The sequence below is a fragment of the Mastomys coucha genome, unplaced genomic scaffold (assembly GCF_008632895.1).
Source record: "Mastomys coucha isolate ucsf_1 unplaced genomic scaffold, UCSF_Mcou_1 pScaffold23, whole genome shotgun sequence".
NCBI classification, from domain to species: domain Eukaryota; kingdom Metazoa; phylum Chordata; class Mammalia; order Rodentia; family Muridae; genus Mastomys; species Mastomys coucha.
Window position 1 is genome coordinate 56,869,412 of NW_022196906.1, and position 20,974 is coordinate 56,890,385.

Below are 20,974 nucleotides of genomic sequence, written 5' to 3' on the forward strand. Positions count from 1 at the left end.
AAAAAAAAAAAAAAAAAAAAAAAAAAAAAAAAGAAAAGAAAGAAATATGGGCTGGAGAAGTGGCTCACTGGTTAGAGCACTGGCTGCCCTTACAGAGGACCCAGGTTCAGTTCCCAGCACTCAATAATGTCTCACAACCTTCTGTAACTCCAGCTCAGGGAACCTGACACCACCTTCTGGCCACTGTTGGTACTGTATACACATAATCAAACTTGTAATATTTATATGTGTATATGTGTATACAACGTGCCCAAGAGTGCCATGTCAAATGAATGGAGGTCAGAGGACAATCAGAATCTGTTTTCTCCTTCTACAACTCAGGTTGTCAGGTTTGATGGTGGGTCCCTTTTCCTGCTGGAGCCATCACCAGCCTCAGAACAGTAGTTCCGAATTGGGGATGATTCTGATACCCCCAGAGGCACTGGGTAATACGCAGGGGCATTTTTGTCTGTCAAAACTAGATGGAGGTTGCCATGATATCTGGTGTTTTAAGGCTGGGACACTGTATGCAGTGTACAGGACAGTGTACATAGTGCTTTGGTTCCCGGCATGTCAACAGTGCAGGCTGACCAGAATGTGGCAGGAGGGCTGTACCGAGGTAGCTGTCCGTTCAAAAAGACAGAGGAGTTGAGTGTGCAACTGGCCACAGAAACAATGAGGCGACCACGTAGCGTCTCCCTGTGGCTAAAGGACATGGCCATGCCTCGGCTTGATAACTTGAAAACATTTTATTTCAATTCTATCCTTGGGAGGCAGCATAAATAATCACAGAAGACCACAAAGGTCAATGGAGAGAAAGAAAATTCCAGAAGTGTGGAGGGGAGATGAGAGCTGACAGTCTAGCTGTGGTGGGGAGGGAGGAAAACTTGCTTCAGCAAGCTGCGAGCAGGGAAGGGAGCCATGGTGTTGGAGGGGAGAGGCCCTCCCAGGCTGGGGAATCTCACCTCAGCTCCCTTCCCAGAGGGCATCTGCAGTTGGGAAGTTTTGCAGGGTGGGCAGGCAAGAAGTGTCTTATGTATAGCAGATCCCAGCCAGTGACAGAGATCCTCACATCTCCTCTGCCCAAATGTCGGTGGCTGTCCTGACGACACCAGTGCTTTTGAGCCCCATGTGTTAGGTGGGGAATGGAAAGAGGGAGGGATGGGGGGGGGGGGATAAAGCAAGCGTGTAGAAGACCAAAGAGATGCGGCATCCCAGAGCTGCGTGCAGAGAGCCACTTTCCGGCTTCCTTCGCTGTAAAGTAGGGCAGATGCACGAGTCGGATGAGATCTATGTGTCAAAAAACTGGGTAAACTTTAAAGTGCTATGTGGGTGGAGTGGCTGTGGTCATCCTGCGTGTGTAAGGCTGAAAGTGGCTGAGATAGCTGGGTTGGGAGTGGGAAGGGAGAGAGAGGAGTGGAGGGAGACACAGGCAGAGCATTCCCTGGAAGCCATCTTGCTCTGCCTGCCCTCGGGCCAAGCTCTGCCCTTTCTCTGCCTCAGCTTCCAGAAAGAGCCCCCACAGGGAGTGAGAGCATGGAGCACAGGCCAGGAGGGTCCAGGGGCACTGAGTGTGAGGACCTCAACCTGGCATGTTGGCACTACTGGTGTTGGGCAGACAGTGGGAGTGGCTTCCAGGTCTCATTCTGAGGAAGCCCACACAGGGACTGGCATCTCAGTACAGTGGGAAGGGTCCTGGCCGTGGGGGGTCTGCATACCAAGGGTACTTGGTCTGCAGCTGACCCTCTGAGTGACCCCTCAGTTCTGTCATTGACAAGTGGGGACACTAATCCCTGCCTGCTTCACAAATTAAATGGGAAAGGGTTGTAAAAGAGCTTTGAAGAGAACCACAGGGTAGGCAAAGGGTCATTATGGCCTTGGAGAGCGTCCTCTTCATTCCCTGAAGACAAGGGGGTGGGAGAGAGTTCAGAAAGAACGTGGCCGGCTGCCAGGTGCTCACCATTGGGCGAGATGACTTGAGCTTGCTCGGCAGCTGGGAGCAGAATGAAGCAGGAGGTGAGCAGCGAGCTCTCCCCTCAATCTAGCCCCCACTGCGCTTCAGAAGGAATGCTGGGGTAGGAGCAACTGGTTCCTGTGTGGATAGGTCCTGGCAGCCCCTCTGCAGGGGACAAGTTCGAGCTTGTAAATCAGGCTGTAATCCCACTCTTCCTGTCCTTCGGGGACACCTGCAGGGAGCCAAGAGGAAGCCTGGCTCTCGGGGCTGCGAGGAAAAGCCAGTCAGGGGTGGGCTTTCCAGGAGAGGCTGGGGAACTGTGTTAGCATGAAATCAGGAGGTCAAAGGTCAGCTTCCAGTTCTTGAAGTGGTAGGTAGGGTCTACCAGCTGGTCCCTAGCTTCAGTCCAGGCCCTGTCTCTGGGCTCAACAGATAAGAGGCAGTTTAGGGACCAGTAGAAACAACGGAGAGATCGGCTTGGAAAACAGCCGGAGGAGGGGCTTGCTCAGCCCGAGGCGGGACTAACACAGCCCGAGGCGGGGCTAGCAGTTCTTGGGGTTGTTGCGCAGGTTTTTCAGTTCGAGCTGGAGCTGACGGAGCCGGATGTCCTTCTGTGCCAGCTCCTCCTTCAGCCTCCGAATCTCATCCTGCTGCCTGAAGAACATCCTGAGAAGCTGGAGTACAGCAAGGGGTGCAGGGAGAGACGTAGGTGAGGAGAACTTTGGAGGACCAGGGTTCTCAGACACCCCATCACACCCCACTCAGACCTGCCATGCCTGCTCACCTTCCCCAGACCTCCTACCACCCAGAGATAGGCAGCGCGGTGCTCCCTGCAGTTATCCCCCTGATGGGAGAATTGTAAAGCATGGTGGCCGCTTTACATCCCTGTCCGAGGGAGGCCGGTTCTCAGGATGTCAAGTTAGCCCCTTTATGGGTCTGAACTAAAGCCTTTATTTGTTTGAGATAGGGGCTCAATTTAGCTCAAGTTTGAGGCTGGCTTTAAACTCCTGATCCTTCTGCCTCCACTTCCCTTCTCCCTCCTCCCCCTACCTCTCCCCTCTTCCTTTTCTTTCTTGTAGTTTAGGTTGGCTACATTCAAACTTGCTATGTAGCAGAGGACGGCTCCAACTCCGGTTGTTCCAGCTTCTGCTTCTTAAAAGAATCCTAGACAGAATTCTAAGAGTTTTCTTTTATAGACAAGGTCTCATACAGCCCATGCTGGCCTCAAACTTACTAAGTTAGCTGAGCATGACCTTGAACTCAGGATCTTCCTGACTCTTCCTCCCAGGTGCTTAGGGTTATATGAGTCCATGTCACTCTGTTTTAGAGGATCGAACCCAGAGCCAATCTCTCTTCTCTTCTTGAGGAAATTGAGGGTAGAGAATGGCACTTGGCCTTGTGTGTGGGTGTGAATGTTTGTGTGTGCAATCATCTGTATGTGTGTATGTGTGCATATGTATGTACAAAGCCAAGGGCACACTGACAAAGTGCTCTATCACCGAGGTCTTGCTCTAGTTCTAGAATCTTGTTTAAAATACCGTGACTGAAATGCCTAAGTCTGAGCAGTGGTTTGGGTCCTGATTGGTAAAGAGTTTACCAACTCTGGCAGACCTTCGCACAGTCGACTCCCTGGGTCTACCGAATTCTGATTGCTTCTGTGAAATTTACTAACAGATACCCACAAAGCACTGACTGGGAAAATAGGCTCGGGGCCGGGACCCTGCACTTGACCAAGCCACATTCTTCCTTGGTCTGTGCTTCAGTTCCTGCCTCCAGGTTCCTGCCTTGAGTTTCTGTTTCCCCCAGCCCTCCACCCCCGACCCTGACTTCCCTCAGTGATGGACTGTGATGTGGAAGTGGAAGTCAGATAAACTCATTCCTCTCCAACTTAACTTTTCGCCATAGTAACTTACCACAGCAATAGAAAGCAAGCTGGTATATCCACAGTCACTGTGTTGTGAGATTCCGGCATGATTACATTTGATCATGTATGTGCTTTTATAATTTAATTAAATATAATATACATCAATGAGGACAGAGCATTGCCATTTCTATAAAAAAATGTAAGTAGAGAGTAGTCTTGCTGAAGGCGATGCTTAAGCAACCAAGTATAGGTGATGTAACCATGGAGACTCGTTATTGTGGCCTTCCAACCACACGCACCTGTCAAAAGTCCCAGGCCTGGGGTTGGGATGCAGCCTACCTTGCCTAGCATGGGAAAAGTGTTGGGTTTGCTACCCAGCACTACATGAAACAAATGTAGTGTCACATGCCTGGAATCTCAGCAAGCAAGGGAAGGAGGAAAAAAGTTCAAGATGCCCTTTGGTTATAGGGAGTTTGAGACTAGCCAGGGCTATAGGAAAGCCTGTCACAAAACTGAACAACACACAGACACACATATACACGCATACATATGCACATGCACACACACATATACACACACATATATACACACACTATATATACATATAGTATATACACAGAGACACACACTATATATATACAATATACACACACATACACGCACATGTGTACACACATACATACATACACACACACACATATACACACACACACACACACACACATATGTCATAGAGTGAGTTTTCTACCTCATTGTACCTGTCTCAGAAGTAAATTAGGGGCTAGAGGTGGAGCACTTGCTCAGCATGTGTGAGGCCCTAGGTTCAATACCCAGAGTGTCTAGAAAACAAACAAACTAGAGAAATCAATGTAAAATGGGGACTTTGCTTTTAGATCGACGTTTTTCTGTCTGGTTTCACCTCAAAGATACTGAACTGCTTCTCAGCCTTTTAGCTAAGACCAAGTGAAAAACAAAAGGACTGGGTCCAGTGCACAGGCCTGTAATCCAGTGCTGGTGGAGGCAGGAGGATGGAGAGTTTGAGGCTGGCCTGGGTTGTACAGGGAGATCCAATTTCAACTCCCTTCTCTGAAGTATCGAATGAATACATACATTTTTATGTTTCAAGAAAAAGTCAACAATTTAAAGAATGCATCATTTTATGACTCCCTCCTTCATTGACTTTCCCTGTTTTAAAATTAATTAGTTAATTTATACTGTTATTTGCAGGGGGTAGTGGTGGTGGTGGTGCTGAGACAGGCTAGCCTGGGATTTGATCTCTTCCTGCTTAAACCTCTTGAATGCTAGGAGTAGACTTGTAACCCAAGCTAGCTTTGAATTCGTGGCAGCCCTGTTGCCTCTGCCTCCCGGCTGCTGGTATTACATGCTTGCACCACTAGGCCCACTGCACAGCATGGCTCTATGAGGTACAATTCAGAGACCATAGCAGTCCCACATTTTAAGTGCATAATTCAGTACAGTTACTGAGTTGTCCCACCATATAACTTCCCTCCCTTTCTCCTTCTGTCTCTCTCTCTCTCTTTTGTCCCCCCCCCCTTTTTTTTCTTTTCTGAGATAGCCTTAATCTGTAGCTTAATCTGGCCTGGAACTCACTATGTAGCCCAGGCTAGCTCAGACTCCTGGCAGTCCTCCTGCCTCAGCTTCCTGATGCACCGTCATGCCCTGCTTCTGAGCTGTCTCCTTGCCCTTAGATGGCTGTTTTCCCTTCTCGCCCCGCTTGCTCGTCGGTTGCTTCCAGGCTTTTGGAATGACTGCAAGTGTGGGTAAAGCCGAGTCTACAGAGTCTGAGTTATTTCTTCCCAGGGTGGGAGAGGCACGGCCTAGCTACAGGAGGATGGTGGGCTCTGTCTCACCTGCACAGAGAACTATGAATGCATCCCCCAGTTCCAGTCACCGGTTCCAAGCCTTATGTGTAGCTGGAAGTCACTCAATCCCCTTGGGCCCTTCCTCTTTACCCTCAGGACTGAGACAGTTTTAACCCTCACCATTGCTCCCCCAAACCCCCCCACCAAACCCCACCCCAGGAAATCTCAGCAACCCATATTCTACCTTCAAAAGGCAGGGTACTTTTTTTAAAGATGTTTTAGCCGGGCAGTGGTGGCACATGCCTTTAATCCCAGCACTTGGGAGGCAGAGGCAGGCGGATTTCTGGGTTTAAGGCCAGCCTGGTCTACAGAGTGAGTTCCAGGACAGCCAGGGCTACACAGAGAAACCCTGTCTTGAAAAACCAACCAAACAAACAAAAAATTAGATATTTTAAAAACGGAAAATGTTACATATTGCCTGCCATCTAGCTCTGCCCCGGTTCCACGTCTTCTCCCACTGCCCTCTGCCTGGGTTATTTTGAGACAAATCGTGTTTATCACAAGAGTTCCTCCATCCTAGAAATCTGAACATCTTCCTACAATGCCAAGTAACCCTTTCTTTCCTATCCCAGGTCTCTAGCTCAGTATGGATTCTACCTCAGAGGTGCTGGGGTTACAGATGTCTACCATATGCCCAGATTATGTCATACTGGGTATTGAACCCAGGTCCTTTGGAATGTTAGACAAGCCTTCTATTAGCTAAGCCACATCCCCAGCCTGCATAAACACATTTCATGCCCGTGATCAAGCTGCCTGTCAAATTCTCTTTTAAGGCCGATCCCTGAGGTGAAGTGTGGTGATTTTTACTACTGATGGTGATGGTCTACGTTTGCGGACCAGCAGCCTGGTCTAAGGCAGTGCTTGTCATCCTCCCCACTGAACTGAACCTCACCTCACAGCTTGTGTCAAGCAAGCAGGGCATGGCGGCACTGATGATGTGTCATTCCAGATCACCTTACAGAACTACTTTGGCTTCCTTCTTGGACTCCTCTCTTACACTGTGGGGAGCTGGCTGACATGGTGAAAGCTAGCATTTACTGAAGTCCATGTGGCTAGGACAGTGAGGACTGAGGCAGCTATGAGACTCAATGTCCAAGCAGGTCCTCCCTTAGCTAACAGAGCTGCAGCTTATAAGTGACTTGAACCACAGGCACCTAGAGATGCCGCAAGCTGATAAGCCTTTGCCAGGTGTTTTGCTTTGGGTGTGGAATGCTCCTCTCAGAGGCTTGTGTGTTTGATCACGTGGTTTCTAATGGGGGGGGTGCTTTCTGAGAAGGCTAGGGAACCTTTAGGAGGTGATGCCTCCCTAGATGAAGCAGGTCACTAGGCGGTGAGATTATAAGCTTTATAGCCCTGCCCCATTTCCAGTTCATTCTCTGCTTCCTGATGGTGGAGGTGGTGGGACCAGATGCCTCTTCCTAGTGCTGCCATTATCTCTAGTGAACTGTATCCCCTCCAACTGTAGGCGCCACCCCCCAAAACCCTCTCTGCTTGCTCCTTCAGGTATTTTAGCTACAACAATGAGAAAGGTAACAAATCCTTGGGGTGAAGTAAATATGCCCCGGGTCACGTGTTACACAGCAGTGGGGGGCTAACACAGCCAGCCTCTCTGAGCACTTAGTATGAGCCATGAAGACTACTGGGTACTGTGGAACATCTCTCTAGTGTTACGACAGCTGGACAAGTCAGGAAACTCAGTCCCAGCCAGGAAATGGCAGAGCCAGAAATCGTACACAGATGGGCTTACGCAATCCTTCTTCCAGCTGCATCAGGCCACGGGCCTGACACACAGTAGGCATCCTATAACTGCCAGCTGAGCTGAGCTGTGTTGGCATGTGGGCCTGGGGGTACAGCCTGAAAGCAATGACTTCAGAGGGCATGGACAGCTCTAGCCATCTCAGCATGAGCTCTCACGCCTTCTAGGTGGTACAAAGAGCCTTTTGTGAACAGCCAGCCTCTTCCTCTGAGGCAGGAAATGTGACAGACCAGCAAGCGGGAAGGCAAGGCCTACTGTGATGAGGCCGGGCTGGATCCTCTTGATGATTTACAATGCCCACTACACTCTGCAGTGGACTCATGAGGATGATGTTCAACCCCTGTGGCAGTGAATTTGAGGTTTGGAAGGAGACAGATCTCTGTCATCCCAGCTTCCATGTTCACTGAGGTCAGAGGCAAAGGGAGCCAACTACATGTTACTTACAGAATGTGTCACTGACAGAAAAATGTCCCAGGAGAGAGTTGGCTTCCAAGCCTGAAGCTCAGAGTGGCAACATAAAGGCCTGGCTGGCTCTTCCTGAGTTGTGGGGAAGACCCTGCAGCCTTACCTCATTCTCTGTCCTGGGTGGGACATTTTCTAATAAATCGATGCCGTTGACGACGACACTCTTTTTTTCTCTGATGGGGGCCTTAAATACCACTTTTGAAGATTTCTTATAGCCTTCCTTCAGAGACATCAGCACCGGATCTGGGAAGGCAATGGAGACAGTGTCATTCAACAGGCTGGGCTGTAGAGTGAAGTATCCCTGTACTGAGCCTGCTGGCTGTGTGGGAGGGAGGGCACATCTGGACAGGGGATCATGCAGAGGAAGCCGGCTGAGCTAGAGTGGGGCAATGCCTGCAGCCTCTTGGGCTCTTCTGTGGTAGTCCACCTGCAGAGGTACCTCGGTTGATGCCTCCCAGCCATTCATCAGGGGTCAGCGCTGGCTCTGTGCCTGGTGTCATGGGGTAAATGTCCTCCTGGTAGGAATCTGACTGCATAGGGGAGAAAGAAGAGAAAGGGTTGCTGGGAACTGCTGGGAAAGCCCTGGCCCTGGCCGGCTAGCTAGGCACACTCCTGCAGTTCCACCTCTAAGTCATTGTCCTCCCCGGGCCTCCCATTGAGAACTGACCCCTTTCATGCAGACCAACCATCCCTACCTGAGAGTGTCCTCCACCTTCGACCTCAGGTGGAGTCTGAATAGTCTAGTCCCTGGCACCTCCTCTCTCTGGGTTCATCTGGTTAGTAAGATTCAACATGGGGCCCTTTGCAGCCCACCCCAGGCCCACTCACCCTCCTGGGTACAATCATGGAGATCGGTTCAATAAGGCCCTTGAGCGTCACCAGCTTGTAGAAGCGGAAGACCTCACAGGCAGACACATCCAACCCATGCTTGGGCATGACACCTATAGAGAGACACGGGGCTTTATGGGTTTCTCTCTGTCCCTCCCTGCTCATGGTCTGAAGTTCTCAGACTGGCTACAGTTTGTGTGCAAGGACCCATCCAGAGGACGGAGGGTGGCCATGAGGTCTTGAGTCGGCCTCTGACTGAAGACAGTCACTTTTTGCCAGGGGAGGGGCCAGGCAAGGTTAAGGTCATGTATCCCAGGCTGGCCTCAAGATCAAGATACAAAGTTATACAAGGCTGCAGGGCCTAGCACCTTCTGGAATGAACTGTCTTCCCTACACATCTGTCTCAGTCTGCAGAAAACAGAAAGGAGGGCAAAGCCACTGCCCACTCCAGAGGTTTCAACACAGCCCAAGAGACAGCTTGTTGCTGATCTTCTAGAAACAGCAGCACTTGCATGTGTTGTCTGCGCTTCACTAGCCAAATTGTCCTGAGCTTCGTCTCCTGAATAGAAGAGCTACTCCAAGACAAGGCTCCATGGTGCTAAGAGCTCAGCCTGCGCTTCCATAAATGGGATTTGAACTGGGACTCTGCCCCTTTTCCACACAGGAGTTCTTGGGTGAGTCACTAACTCTGAACTTTTGGTTAGTTGGGCAGAGATGGCCCTATGTGAGGTCATGGGAGAGTGAAGCCCACAGATAAGACACCTGCCTGGCAGTGTGCCAAGCACAGACAGGACATGTGTCTTTCCTGTAGTGTGAGTCTGAGTGAGGGTTCTAGGTCTTTCTGACTGAGATGGAAGCTGCTCTTCCAAAGAGAATTCTAGAATACTCTCCCTTCCACCTATCTCTCCTCCTTCCCTCCCCCTCTCTCTCCCTCTTTACCCAGGCAGGGTTTCACTACATAGCCCCTGGTCTGCCCTCAAACTCACAACCTTCTCTGTTCTCCTCTCTGGGTGCTGGGATCCAAGAAAAATGGTAGAGTGTTCCTGCCTGCCCTGTTGGGCCTGGTCCTGTTGGGGCTATAGTCCTGGCTTCAGAGCCACTGAACTTCCTCCCACCATGTGAGTCCCACAGTGGAGTCTCTCCATCTACAGCTGAGAAAGAAGACAGAGGCTGCTGCTGAGAAAGATGACCAAGCTGGTGCCATGAGTGACAGGCTGGGTACAGGGGAGCTGGCCTGCTAGACATGGCACACGTGGGCCCATTCCCATCTGCCCACTGACTGTGGCTTTGGAGTCTGACTACTGTGTCAAGGGGATCATGTGTATGTGGAAGCCAATACCATCTCCTGTTCTGTACAAAGCAGCCCTGCAGCAGCCTCCGGGTCCTTACCTAGGCCTTTCTGTGGGGCTGGGGAGCGGAACTCCATGAGGTAGCTCAGGTAGGGCTTCTCCGTGCTGATCTCATAGTACCGGATGTTTCCATCCCCCTGGAGGTAGCAGAGAGGCAGTGAGAATGCAGGGCAGGGTCAAGCAGACCTATGGCGCTGTAGGAGAGAGCTGCCTCTGTGCCTCAGAGGTGGCCAGGAGATGAAGAGACCTGTACTTTAGGCCTTGGTAGCTCTACTAGGGGCTGGGGTGGAGATGAGATGGTATATACATGATATGTGAGTATGTGCGCTCACAGTGTGTGTCTGCATGATGCATGGGATTTGTGTGATGTGTGGGCAGTGTGTGGCAAGTATTCAGTGTAGCGTGTTTATATAGTGTGTATATGCTGTGATGTATACGGTGTGATGTGTGGTATGTATGTGATACTGTATGTATATGTGGTCTATATGGTAAGGTATATGTAGGTGTAGTGAATAGTTTGTGTGCATTCTAGTATATATTATAGTCTGTATAATGTGTATATATGTAATGTGGTATGTATGTATAGTCTGTCGTATGTATGTATGGTGTGGTATGTGGCATATGTGGGTGGTATCATGTGTGAGATGTGTGCAGTGTATTATGTACGTATGGACGTTGTGGTGTATATGTATGGTGCAGCCAGTATGTATGGTATGTATGTGGTATGTACATTATATGTGCAGTGTGGTGTTTGGTGTGATGTGCGTGGTATGGTTGGTTTTATCATGTCCATACAGCCTTTCTGATGAGGCCACATTGGAAGATCTCCTGACAGGTGTTTCATCTTCTGCCATTGGTCACTGTCTACATATCAGGCTAGATCTTTATTCCTCCACTCCAACTTGTCCCAAAAGGTGTTCTCAGTCACTGACGCTTCAGCAAGAATGACAGAGGTGTAGTTGGAAGTGGTGAGAGCCAGAGGCTGGGTTGGCTTGTGGGAAGCCACAACGATTAGGTTGGGTTTCTTAGGGATAAGGCAAGAGAGATGTTCTGATGGGGACTGGAATCTCCCGGTGATTGACAGTCCCTCCCCCTCCCTTACCTTTCCAGCCAGGTAGAGCATGTGGGTGTCAGCATCATAGAATGGGAACAGGAGGCCTGAGAGTCCATCAATTTCTTCCTCGATCATTGGCATGGACAGATCCTCCTGAGGAAGGAGAGTGGTGTGGGTCAAGCTACATCTGGGAGGAGAGGGTGGCTCCTTCCCAAATCCCAGCACAGCCACCAGAGCTACAGCCCCCTCCAGCAGAGGCCCCAGGAGCTCAGACATAGGCTGGCTGGCCCTCCCTGCCCTCCCGCTGAGATCCTAGTGGCTGACCTGGTCCCAGAGGGCGATCTGTCTCGTGTTCCACCTGGAGACCCCTGTTGTAAGGAGCCGCTTCATGTTGCCCAGGAACACTACCCGGTTCACTCTGTGGTTTTTGCAGTTTGCCTCCTGGAGGGGACAGAAACCATTGGTGAGCTAGGACCCTCAGTATGTGGCTCTGTAGAGAGCTGAAGGAAGTAGTGGTCTCCCAAAACCCATGTCCCACTTAGAGGGTGCTGTGACTGCCCCCTGATTTAGATTTAAAAGATCCTTACATGTGCAATTTGGCTACGAATCCTGAGATGGAGAGATTGCTACGATTTTCACAGGTAGGCTCTAAATACCGTCACCAGTGTCTTTGTAAGAGAGGTGTGAGGTCATATAGTGCATAGGGAGGAAATGACATAACCGTGGAGGCAGGGACAGGGACTGGAGTGGGACAGCCACAGGCCAGCCTGCCAACAGCCCCCAGAAGCTAGAAGAAGCAAGAACAAGTCTAGAATCTAGCATTTGACAAGTGGAGGCAGGAGGATTACAAGTTCCAGGCCAGCATAGCCCACATAGAGCTCCACAGTGAGAGATGGCTCCATTGATAATGTGCTCGGCGTGCAAGCTGGGGTCCTGAGTTCAATCTTTGCAAAACCATATATATTTTATTTTTTTTTTAAAAAAAAGGCTCAGCAAAGGCAAATGCCTCAGAGCCTGAAGCCCTGAGTCAGATCCCAGGAACCTATATGGTAGAAGAGAGTTCATGCCTTTGAGTTGTCCCCGATCTCCTCCACGTGTGAACTCTTCCCCTAACACATGAGAAATTAATAAATGTAGAATATTTTCAAAAATTAAAAAGCTGAGTGGTGGTCTTTGTAATCTCAGCCCTGGGAGATGGAAGCAAGAGGTTCCCTGGGCTTGCTGGCCAGTGGCCTGGCTGCGTCAGTGAGGGTGGGTTCAGCGAGAGACCCTGCCTCAAAAAAATAATGTGGAGAGCAACTGAAGAAGACACCTGCCATCAGCCTCTGACACTCATGTGCACGTGTACATGTCAGTGCATGTGTGTGTACCTGTGTGCACACGCACACACACGCACACACACAAAAACTGAGTCTCCCCTAAAATCTCTGGAGGGAGAGCAGCAGCCTGCAGATGCAGCCACTTGGGACACCTGGTTCCCTTTATCAGAAAGGACAAGCTACTTAGCTTGAGGTCATTTGTTACAGTAGCTGCAGGATACAAACACAGTTGTCTTCCATCACAGAGCCCTGGGATTCAGGAAACAAGGACCTTGCATTATCCAGAGCAGTGGAAACAGGAGGGAAGGGCTGGGTTATCCTTCACTAACTCCTCAGGGGTGGGGTCGGGGCTGCTGCGTTGAGTACTGTCAAGAGCGGCGCTTCTTTTAACCCAGGAAACATGTCCTGGAAAGACCTCCCCCATCTGGTTTTTCTGCCTCAATCTTCAAGTGCTGGGATTCCAGGCATGAGCCACCCCCAACAGTTCAGACAGTGCTGGGGATCAAACCCAGGGCTCTCTGCGTTGTAGGCAAGCTCCCTAATCAACTGCTTCCTCTTAATTAAGTAGTCCTCTGTCCTCTGTCCCCTGTCTTGCCCATCCATATTTTCTCATCCTCCAGAGCTGTATGATTGACATGTAGAAAGAACCAAGGAAACAATCATGAGTTATTCTCAAATGACTCAATCTTTTCAATCTGAGTCTTGGGGATTAACCTCCCACCAGCCTCCCCATGTAGAGCCATCTGTGGACCTGGAATCATGTGCCATTTGCCACAGGCACATCTTGTGCAGGTGGTTGGTCAGTGAGTTCAAGGTCCTCTCCCTCTGTACCCATGATGGGACCTGGTTAACCCCAGGGACTCAGGGACTGAAGGTCCATTGCACAGGCAGAGGAATCCCCTTTAGAGGAGATGTCACTGTGGTAGGAGTCATCTGGTCCCTTCCTGTCCATACAGATCAGACTTCCTACAGGCTGAGAATGTCCCTGAGCCCATAGGCTGGCCTGAAGCATGGGTGAGATGCAGGAGCAGGGCCCCAGCACAGCCAGATTCCTCCACAGACTCCAGAACCTCCTCCCCCTCAACAAATCATAGGGCTCCACCTGCAGGACACGGCCAGAGCGTGGTTCAATCACACGCAGCTTCTTGTCCTTGCACGTGGTGGTGAGCAAGCTGCCGTCTGTATTGAAGGACATGCAGAGGATTACATCGGTGTGGCAGTCAATCATTTTCACTGGCTCGCCTATGTCCAGGTTCCAGATGAGGACCTGTGAAGGCAGATGTGCAGTGGGTAAAGTCAGTGGCTGCTATGGTCCTGGGTGCCTGTCCTCCATCCACATCAACAACCTTGGGAAGTGTCTGTACAAGGCTTGGGCTACGTTGAGCTACAGGCTCATTGTCAAGGGTTCTGTACAGGAAGGCAGATGCATGGCAACCACACACTGACATTCATACTGACCATCATTTCACCTAGAAGGCAGTGGTCTGGAAGAATCTGTGAGGGAGTGTCTAGGTCAGGTTAACTGAGGTGGGAGGACCCACCCTAAATGTGGGTGGCACCTCTCCACAGATGGCTAAGCATGAGCATTCATCTCTCTGCTTCCTGTTGGCGGATGCAGTGTGACCAGCTGCCTCATGAGCCTGCCATCTTGGCAGACTATTCCCTTCCACTATGAGCCAAGATGACTCTTCCTTAAGTTGTTTTGTGTTGGGTATTTGGTCACAATAGCCAGAAAAGTAACCAACACACACATCCACTGAGAGCCTCTGGCAGGTCCCAGTCTTGACTTGGTTTCTTCAAGAAATAAGGAGAGGTATCCCATGACTGGTTCCAGGTGGCTGGCATGATAGGGTTTTGGGCTGCAATTTCCCCTGCAGGCCTGAGAGCTCAGCTCAAGTTGCTCATTTCTTCCCACTAGGAAGGCATGATCATCTCTTGGTTAGGAAGTTACCAGACAAAGGTTATGGACATTGCTGTCTTCTAGTCTACTAAACTCCAGGGAGGACAGGAAAGATGCCTTAAGGCTCCAAGACTCCCAGGAAAAACTTGTGCACAGGAGATGGCCAGTCTTATGTAGAGAATGAATGAATGACTGAATGACTGACTGATCAAATGGGCCCATGTCAGTCAACATGCCTGGACTATCCATGCTCCTCTCTCCCTCGTCATCCCCCATTGAGCTAACTCTAGCCAGACTGCCCACACCTGAGCCTTGTACCTTATAGTCATAGCCAGCGCTGAACAGAATGTTGTTGGTCGTGGGGTGCCACTCAACCAGCCCCACACGGCGGCTGTGCCCGTGGAGCTCCAGGAGAGCCTCGGTCATGTTCCGCTTCAGCCCACCATCAGGGATCTCCCAGATCCGCACCTGCAGAGGGGAGAGTCTTGGCTTTAGTTGGACAAACAGGGGCAGGGAGTGCCACAGACCTGGGGGAGGAGCCAGTTCGAGCCAGGGCAGAAAGCATCCCTCTTTTGGCCACAGGTGCCAATGAACCTTGTTTTCAGGTTTTTTTTTTTTTTTTTTTTTTTTTTTTTTTTTTTTTTTTGGTTTTGTTTGTTTTTGAACAGGATCGAATGTAGCTCAAGATGACCTGAAACTTCTGATCTTGCCTCTCTACCTCTGGAGTGTTTAGATTACAGGAATGTACTACCATGAGTTGTTTTAGCATGCCTGTTTTATAGGATGCTGGGGATTGAACCCAGGGTTTCATGCATGTCAGACGAGTACTTTTATCAACTGAGCCTCTCCCTATCCCCCAGCATGCTATTCTTCTGTCAGGCTCAGACAGTCACAGCAGCTTTTAGCAAGCACCAAATTAAACATCTGCCTTCAGTTCCCCCCAGCAATCCACTAAGGAAATCTGCTTCTCCCTTTTCTGCCCCAGCTCCTGTGTCCTTCATGGTGAGTCTCCTACTTTGTCCTTGACCCTGATGGACTGGGTAGAGGAAAGTTCTGGTCTATGCTAAGAGATAATGGACTCTAGAGCATCAGTCTAGAGGTCTGCATCAGGCTTGAGGGAGAGCCTAGGCAGATCCTGGATGGTGGAGCTGCTGTTTGCAGTCTTGTGCAAGCCAAGAAGCATAAGAGGATGGTCTGTGGAGAGAAGGATAGGCCAAAAAATGGTCCAGGTGGGGAGCTACAGAGAAGAGCACACAGCTCCAGAGTGAGGCACTGAACTCCAGATAGATCTTGGTTTCTGATACTCATTCCATTGGGCTTCAGTGGCTCCATCCAGGCATGCTTCTCAATTGTTGCCATGTCATCTGCTCTTGCCCTGCCTGGCCTACTGGGATGCAGAATGAGATAGCAGTGATAATGGCTTGTCAGCTATGAGGGGCTATATATAGTTACAGAATTATGATGAGAAATGGGATCCCTCCCCCAAGGTTGTGTGTGTGTGTGTGTGTGTGTGTGAGTGTAGGTGTAGGTGTATGCACTTGAGTGTAATGCTCAAGGAGGCAGAATATGACACTGGATCATCTGGAGCTGGACTTAAGTTGACATGGGTGCTAGGAACCAAACTTGGATCCTCTGGAAGAGAAGTAGGTCATTTCTCAAGGCTCTTCTATGATACTCTGTGATCTACTGTGGCAGTGTGAATGAGAATGTCCCCCATAGGCTCTGTATTTTAACACTTTGTCCCCAGTGGGTGGTGCTGTTTGGGGGAAATTTAGGAGGTATGACCTTGTTGAAGGAAGTAAGCCATTGGAGGTGGGCTTTTGAGTAGTTCTTATTCTCTCTCTCTCTCTCTCTCTTCCTCTCTCTCCTCTCTCTCTCTCCTTTTTTGAGATAGAGTTTCACTGTGTAGCCCTGGCTGTCCTGGAACTCACTCTGTAGAGCAGGCTGGCCTCAAACCCAGAGATCTGCCTGCCTCTGCCTACCAAGTGCTGGGATTAAAGATGTGTGCCACCACTACCCAGCTAGGGCTTCAAGTGTCTTCCAGTTGACCCCCTGCTTCATGCTGATGGTAAAGGACATAAACCCTCAGCTCCCGCTGCTGCTAGCATGCCTCCCTGCCACGTTGAACTCGTATCCTCTGGAACTGTAAGCTCAAATAAACTCTTCCATACTTGCCTTGGTTGTAGCGCTTTCTTACAGTTGCTCAAGAAAAGTAACTATGTAACTAGTATTCCTAGGAAGGCATGGGATATTCCTTATGACATCATCTAGACAGAAAACAACTGACTAACAAGAATGGAACAATTAAATATGTGATGTCAATCCTTTCATGGTCACCATTTGGCTAGACCATCAATCACAAAGATCATCTGAAAGTGAGCAAGGCTGAAGTTGGGATGCTTGAAGGGAACTCCTTTGCCAAGTTTCCTGACCAATCAGGTGCATCTTCCTTGGACTATGGAAATAAGGGCCTCCCCACAAAAGCCCCTATAACTCATCTATCAACTCAATAAGAAGGAAGTTTTTCCATGGAGAATTTGAAACCACCATTCTCAGTTTCGGGAATCAGCCCTCCCAGTGAGGAAATCATTCTTCACTGGGAGTCACTTGGTGGCTCTCGCCTACCCCCTTCCCCCATCTGCTAGTGTGCAAAAGTGACAGGAAAAGGGACCTGGCATGACCTGTCATCCAACAGTGCAAGGACTGTGGAGTGAGGACTGGTTTAGAAAGGGGGGGGCAGTAGTGGGGTGATGACCAGGAAGACACATTTCTTTCACCCCCAATTGAGAAGACTAATGCTTAGACATGTATACAACACACACACACACACACACACACACACACACACACACTTTCTTCTTTTGTCCTAAAAAGCTACTGTTATGCATGTTTTACAGCTTATTTATTTTCATGTGATTGCAGGTGCCACGCACACTTTGCGTGAAGGTGGTATCTGAGGCGTAAACTTCAAGGAAAGTCAGTCTCCTGCCTCCGCATTGTCGCCTGGCACCCCAAACTCAGAGGGGGCCCAGATATGTCCTTGTACTAGTGTGCTAGGAACTCACCAAGATATCATTTTCTTACAGCTAGCAAGAGAAAATTTGGACATTGCTTTCTGACCTTCACCAATGTTTCCAACTATCCTAGTTTAATGTTTTAAGTACTAGAGAGTAATTGAAAGGTTTCTCTCACTCTAAAACATTAGCTGAAAGTGTTAGGTCAAGATTCTCCTCTGCCTGCCTCCAGCAAGAACCAGAGAATTAGCATAAGAATACCTCAACAGAGAGGGCTCCACCCCTCTTCCTCCTGCTTCACACCTAGCTACCAGACCCTGCTGACCTGGGTGTGTGGGGGTCGTTTTGCCTATGTGACTTCAGTCTAGCACTAGGAGTGGAAGAAGAAGGACTTAGACTCACATGCAAGACTAGCACTAGAACTTAGATGGGCTAGGACTCAGATTCATGTATGCAAATATTATATTCATATAATATTATGAATATATAATATTATGAATATTATATATAATATTATGAATATTAGTATTCATACTGTGCGAGAGCGCAGTCCCCTGGGCCCAGAGTGCTTGGGCCCGGGGGATGCAGCACCAGTTCAGAGGAGATAGCTACTGTTTTAGACCCAGTATGTTTTAGATAGCCTCAGAGGTACCTCAACTGTTGAGCTGCCAGATTTTTCATTTCTCTTTTGCAATGATTGTAAAAGCCTCATGTTATTTTTAAAAGAAATACACTCAGATTTTACACCACCCGTGTCTAGTCTGTTTGTCAAAGCTGAATCCCGTGCCCACCTGGCCAGAACCCATCGTCCCGCGGAACAAGGGACCCCCGCAAGAAAATCCCAGTCTGTGGTATGCAGGCAGTGAGTATCTTTACATACTACTATGTACAGATATGCCATATATATGCACACACATGTGTAAGAATATATGTAAGATACATGTATAAACATATATAAGAAACAAATTATATACATGTATATGTGTTGGTATATGTAAAATGAATGCATATGCATATACTTGTGTGTGTATATGCATGTGCACATGCATGCATATGTATTGAGGCCAAAGCCAGTCACTAGCTGAATGACACTTGATGAGCCATTAACCCCTCTGAGGTTCTGGCTCTTGGTATAGAAAGTAAAGGGATCCAGGGACCTTGAAGAGGCTTGTGGCTTAAATCCAGCTGGGTCCGGAGGCATGTGAGCACTAACTGATGTGTTAGAGTGGCAGCTGGTTTGTGGCTCGAGAACCCAGCTCCAGCCTTCGGGATGGATCTAAGCTTCTGAGAAACAGAGAGAGACAGAGAGACAGAGAGACAGAGACAGAGAGACAGAGACAGAGAGAGACAGAGAGAGACAGAGACAGAGAGACAGAGACAGACAGAGACAGACAGACAGGTGTATACAGGTGGACACTGGTGATTATTAAATGTAGGACGCAAGCCCCTAAGCAAGCTTTGGGGAACCAGGGAGAATCTATACCCCAAAGAGAGGCATCTCTTATTTGATACCTGGCAGTTTCCCTCCTGGGCCCAGCTTTCTCGTCTCTACATTGAGCCAAATTAGTTTATCTCCCAGACTTCTCTAACATTGCTGAGAGGAAAGAAACCATCAGGCTTGACCCACTGCAAAAAGTTGGCACCAGATATATATATATATAAAAGAAAAAAAAAAAAACATGGTGAGTAGCTGCAGTTCACAGCGGGTTTAAAACACCCAGAAGGAAACTCCTGTCTCTTAGAATGCATGGAATTCGCTGGAAACAAAGTGTATCTGGGATGTGGGAGGAGCACTGTGGTTCTGCCCAGGGAGTGTGCTGGGAGCTTCCTGCAATAACACAGGAAACCAGAGAGCCTGCCAAACAGGAATTGGGGAAGGAAGGGGTGGAGAGAAGCGTGGAGGGCTCTCCTCCAGCAAGCCAGCTGTGCCAGAGAGTCCCCTGCCAGCCCGGAGCCAGGGTCTTGTCACACTCAGTCACGTTTAATCAATTAGATAAGTGGGGGTGGGTGGTGGGTGGGTCGTGTCTTGGCTTCCAGGAGCTGGGAGTCTCCTGAGAGACAGCAGACATGCGCAGACAAGAGAGGGCAAGATGGGTGCATTAAGGGGTAGATAGAGCCTCCAAACTAGTGTGTGCGTGAGTAGCTAGCCAACAAAGCTTGATTTTGGGCTCGAACAAGCTCCTTGCAAACCCAGGCTCTGACCCGAGTCCCTGTGAGTCTGTGGCCAAGTTTCTTAGATTTTCTGAACATGTTTTCTCAGCTGAGGGGTAGCTCTACCCATGCCACACAATTGCCTTGAAGACTAAAGAAAACTGAGTTGCCGGGCGGTGGTGGCGGTGGCGCACGTCTTTAATCCCAGCACTTGGAAGGCAGAGGCAGATGGATTTCTGAGTTGGAGGCCAGCCTGGTCTACAGAGTGAGTTCCAGGACAGCCAGAGCTATACAGAGAAACCCTGTCTGGAAAAACCTAAAAAAAAAAAAAAAAAAGGAAAGAAAAAGAAAACTGAGTATGTATCTCCCAGGAAGATGACTGTTGGTTAGTTTTATGTCAGCTTGACACAGCTAGAGTCACTTTAAAAGAGAGAATCACAGTTGGGAAGATTCCTCCACGAGACTGACCCATGGTGCATTTTTTTTTCTTTTGATTGATAACTGATCAATGTTGGGAGAACATAGCCCACTATAGGTGGTGCCACCCCTGGACTGATAGTCCTGGGTGCTATAAGAAAGCAGGCTGAGCAAGCCATGAAGAGCAAGCCAGTAAGCAGCACTCTTCCATGGCCTCTGCATCAGCTCCTGCCTCCAGGTTCCTGACCTGTGTGAGTCCTGTCCTGACAGCCTTGGATGGTGGACTGGGATATGGAAATGTAATGCAAATAAATCCTTTCTTCCCCAAGTTTCTTTTGGTAATAGTGTTTCATCACAGCAATAGAAATCCTAACTAGGACAATGACCATGGATTTGAAATGCCTACTTGAGTAATGCTAACGTAAAATTAAGGATTACAGACAAGTTTTCTAGAGGTCAAACATTAGATGTGACTCTTTTTTCCTTTTGAAAAATAATTATATTGGGATGGGGAGAGGGTGAGAGGAAGGGAAACTACAGTTGGGATGTAATATATGAGAGAATAAAAATAATTATTAAAATATATATATATATATATATATATATATATATATATATATATATATAATTGTATCTGTGTGTATGTATGTGTCTGTGCATACAGACGTTTTTAGAGGCTAGAAGGCAGCACTGGCTCCCCTGGAGCTGGAGTTACAAGTGATCATGAACCACCTGAAATGGGTACAGGATACACGAGAACATCAAGCAGTCTCAGCCACTGAACCTCTCTCTGGCCCCCTCCTTTCTTTTTGTTTTCAGACAGGGTCTCATATGTCCCAGGCTGCCCTTGAACTCACTACATACCTGAGGATGACCTTGAACTCTGTTCTCCTTTCCCTCCTCAAATGCTGAGGTTATATATAGTATGCTCTGGTAGGCCCACTTCTTAATTTTATTATCAAAACTAAGGCATGATGCCCACACCAGCCTGCACCTGCAGAGTCAGGGTCCTGGGTAGCTCTGTCTTGGATGCCCACACCA

General features: G+C 49.0%; 1 protein-coding gene across 1 annotated transcript in view; it reads right to left on the reverse strand.

The window, feature by feature from the left end:
• Positions 1 to 1,320: 1,320 nt before the first annotated feature.
• Coro2b (coronin 2B) overlaps positions 1,321 to 20,974 on the reverse strand; it is a 111,623-nt gene continuing 91,969 nt past the window's right edge. Inside the window, exons 4-12 of the mRNA XM_031343405.1 lie at positions 14,670 to 14,819; positions 13,554 to 13,718; positions 11,457 to 11,573; positions 11,181 to 11,285; positions 10,119 to 10,215; positions 8,730 to 8,842; positions 8,341 to 8,431; positions 8,005 to 8,144; positions 1,321 to 2,607 (exon numbers count right to left, since the gene is read on the reverse strand). Of these exons, the coding sequence (XP_031199265.1) occupies positions 2,476 to 2,607; positions 8,005 to 8,144; positions 8,341 to 8,431; positions 8,730 to 8,842; positions 10,119 to 10,215; positions 11,181 to 11,285; positions 11,457 to 11,573; positions 13,554 to 13,718; positions 14,670 to 14,819 (1,110 nt within the window). The 3' untranslated portion in view covers positions 1,321 to 2,475. The remainder of the gene's footprint in view (positions 2,608 to 8,004; positions 8,145 to 8,340; positions 8,432 to 8,729; positions 8,843 to 10,118; positions 10,216 to 11,180; positions 11,286 to 11,456; positions 11,574 to 13,553; positions 13,719 to 14,669; positions 14,820 to 20,974) is intronic.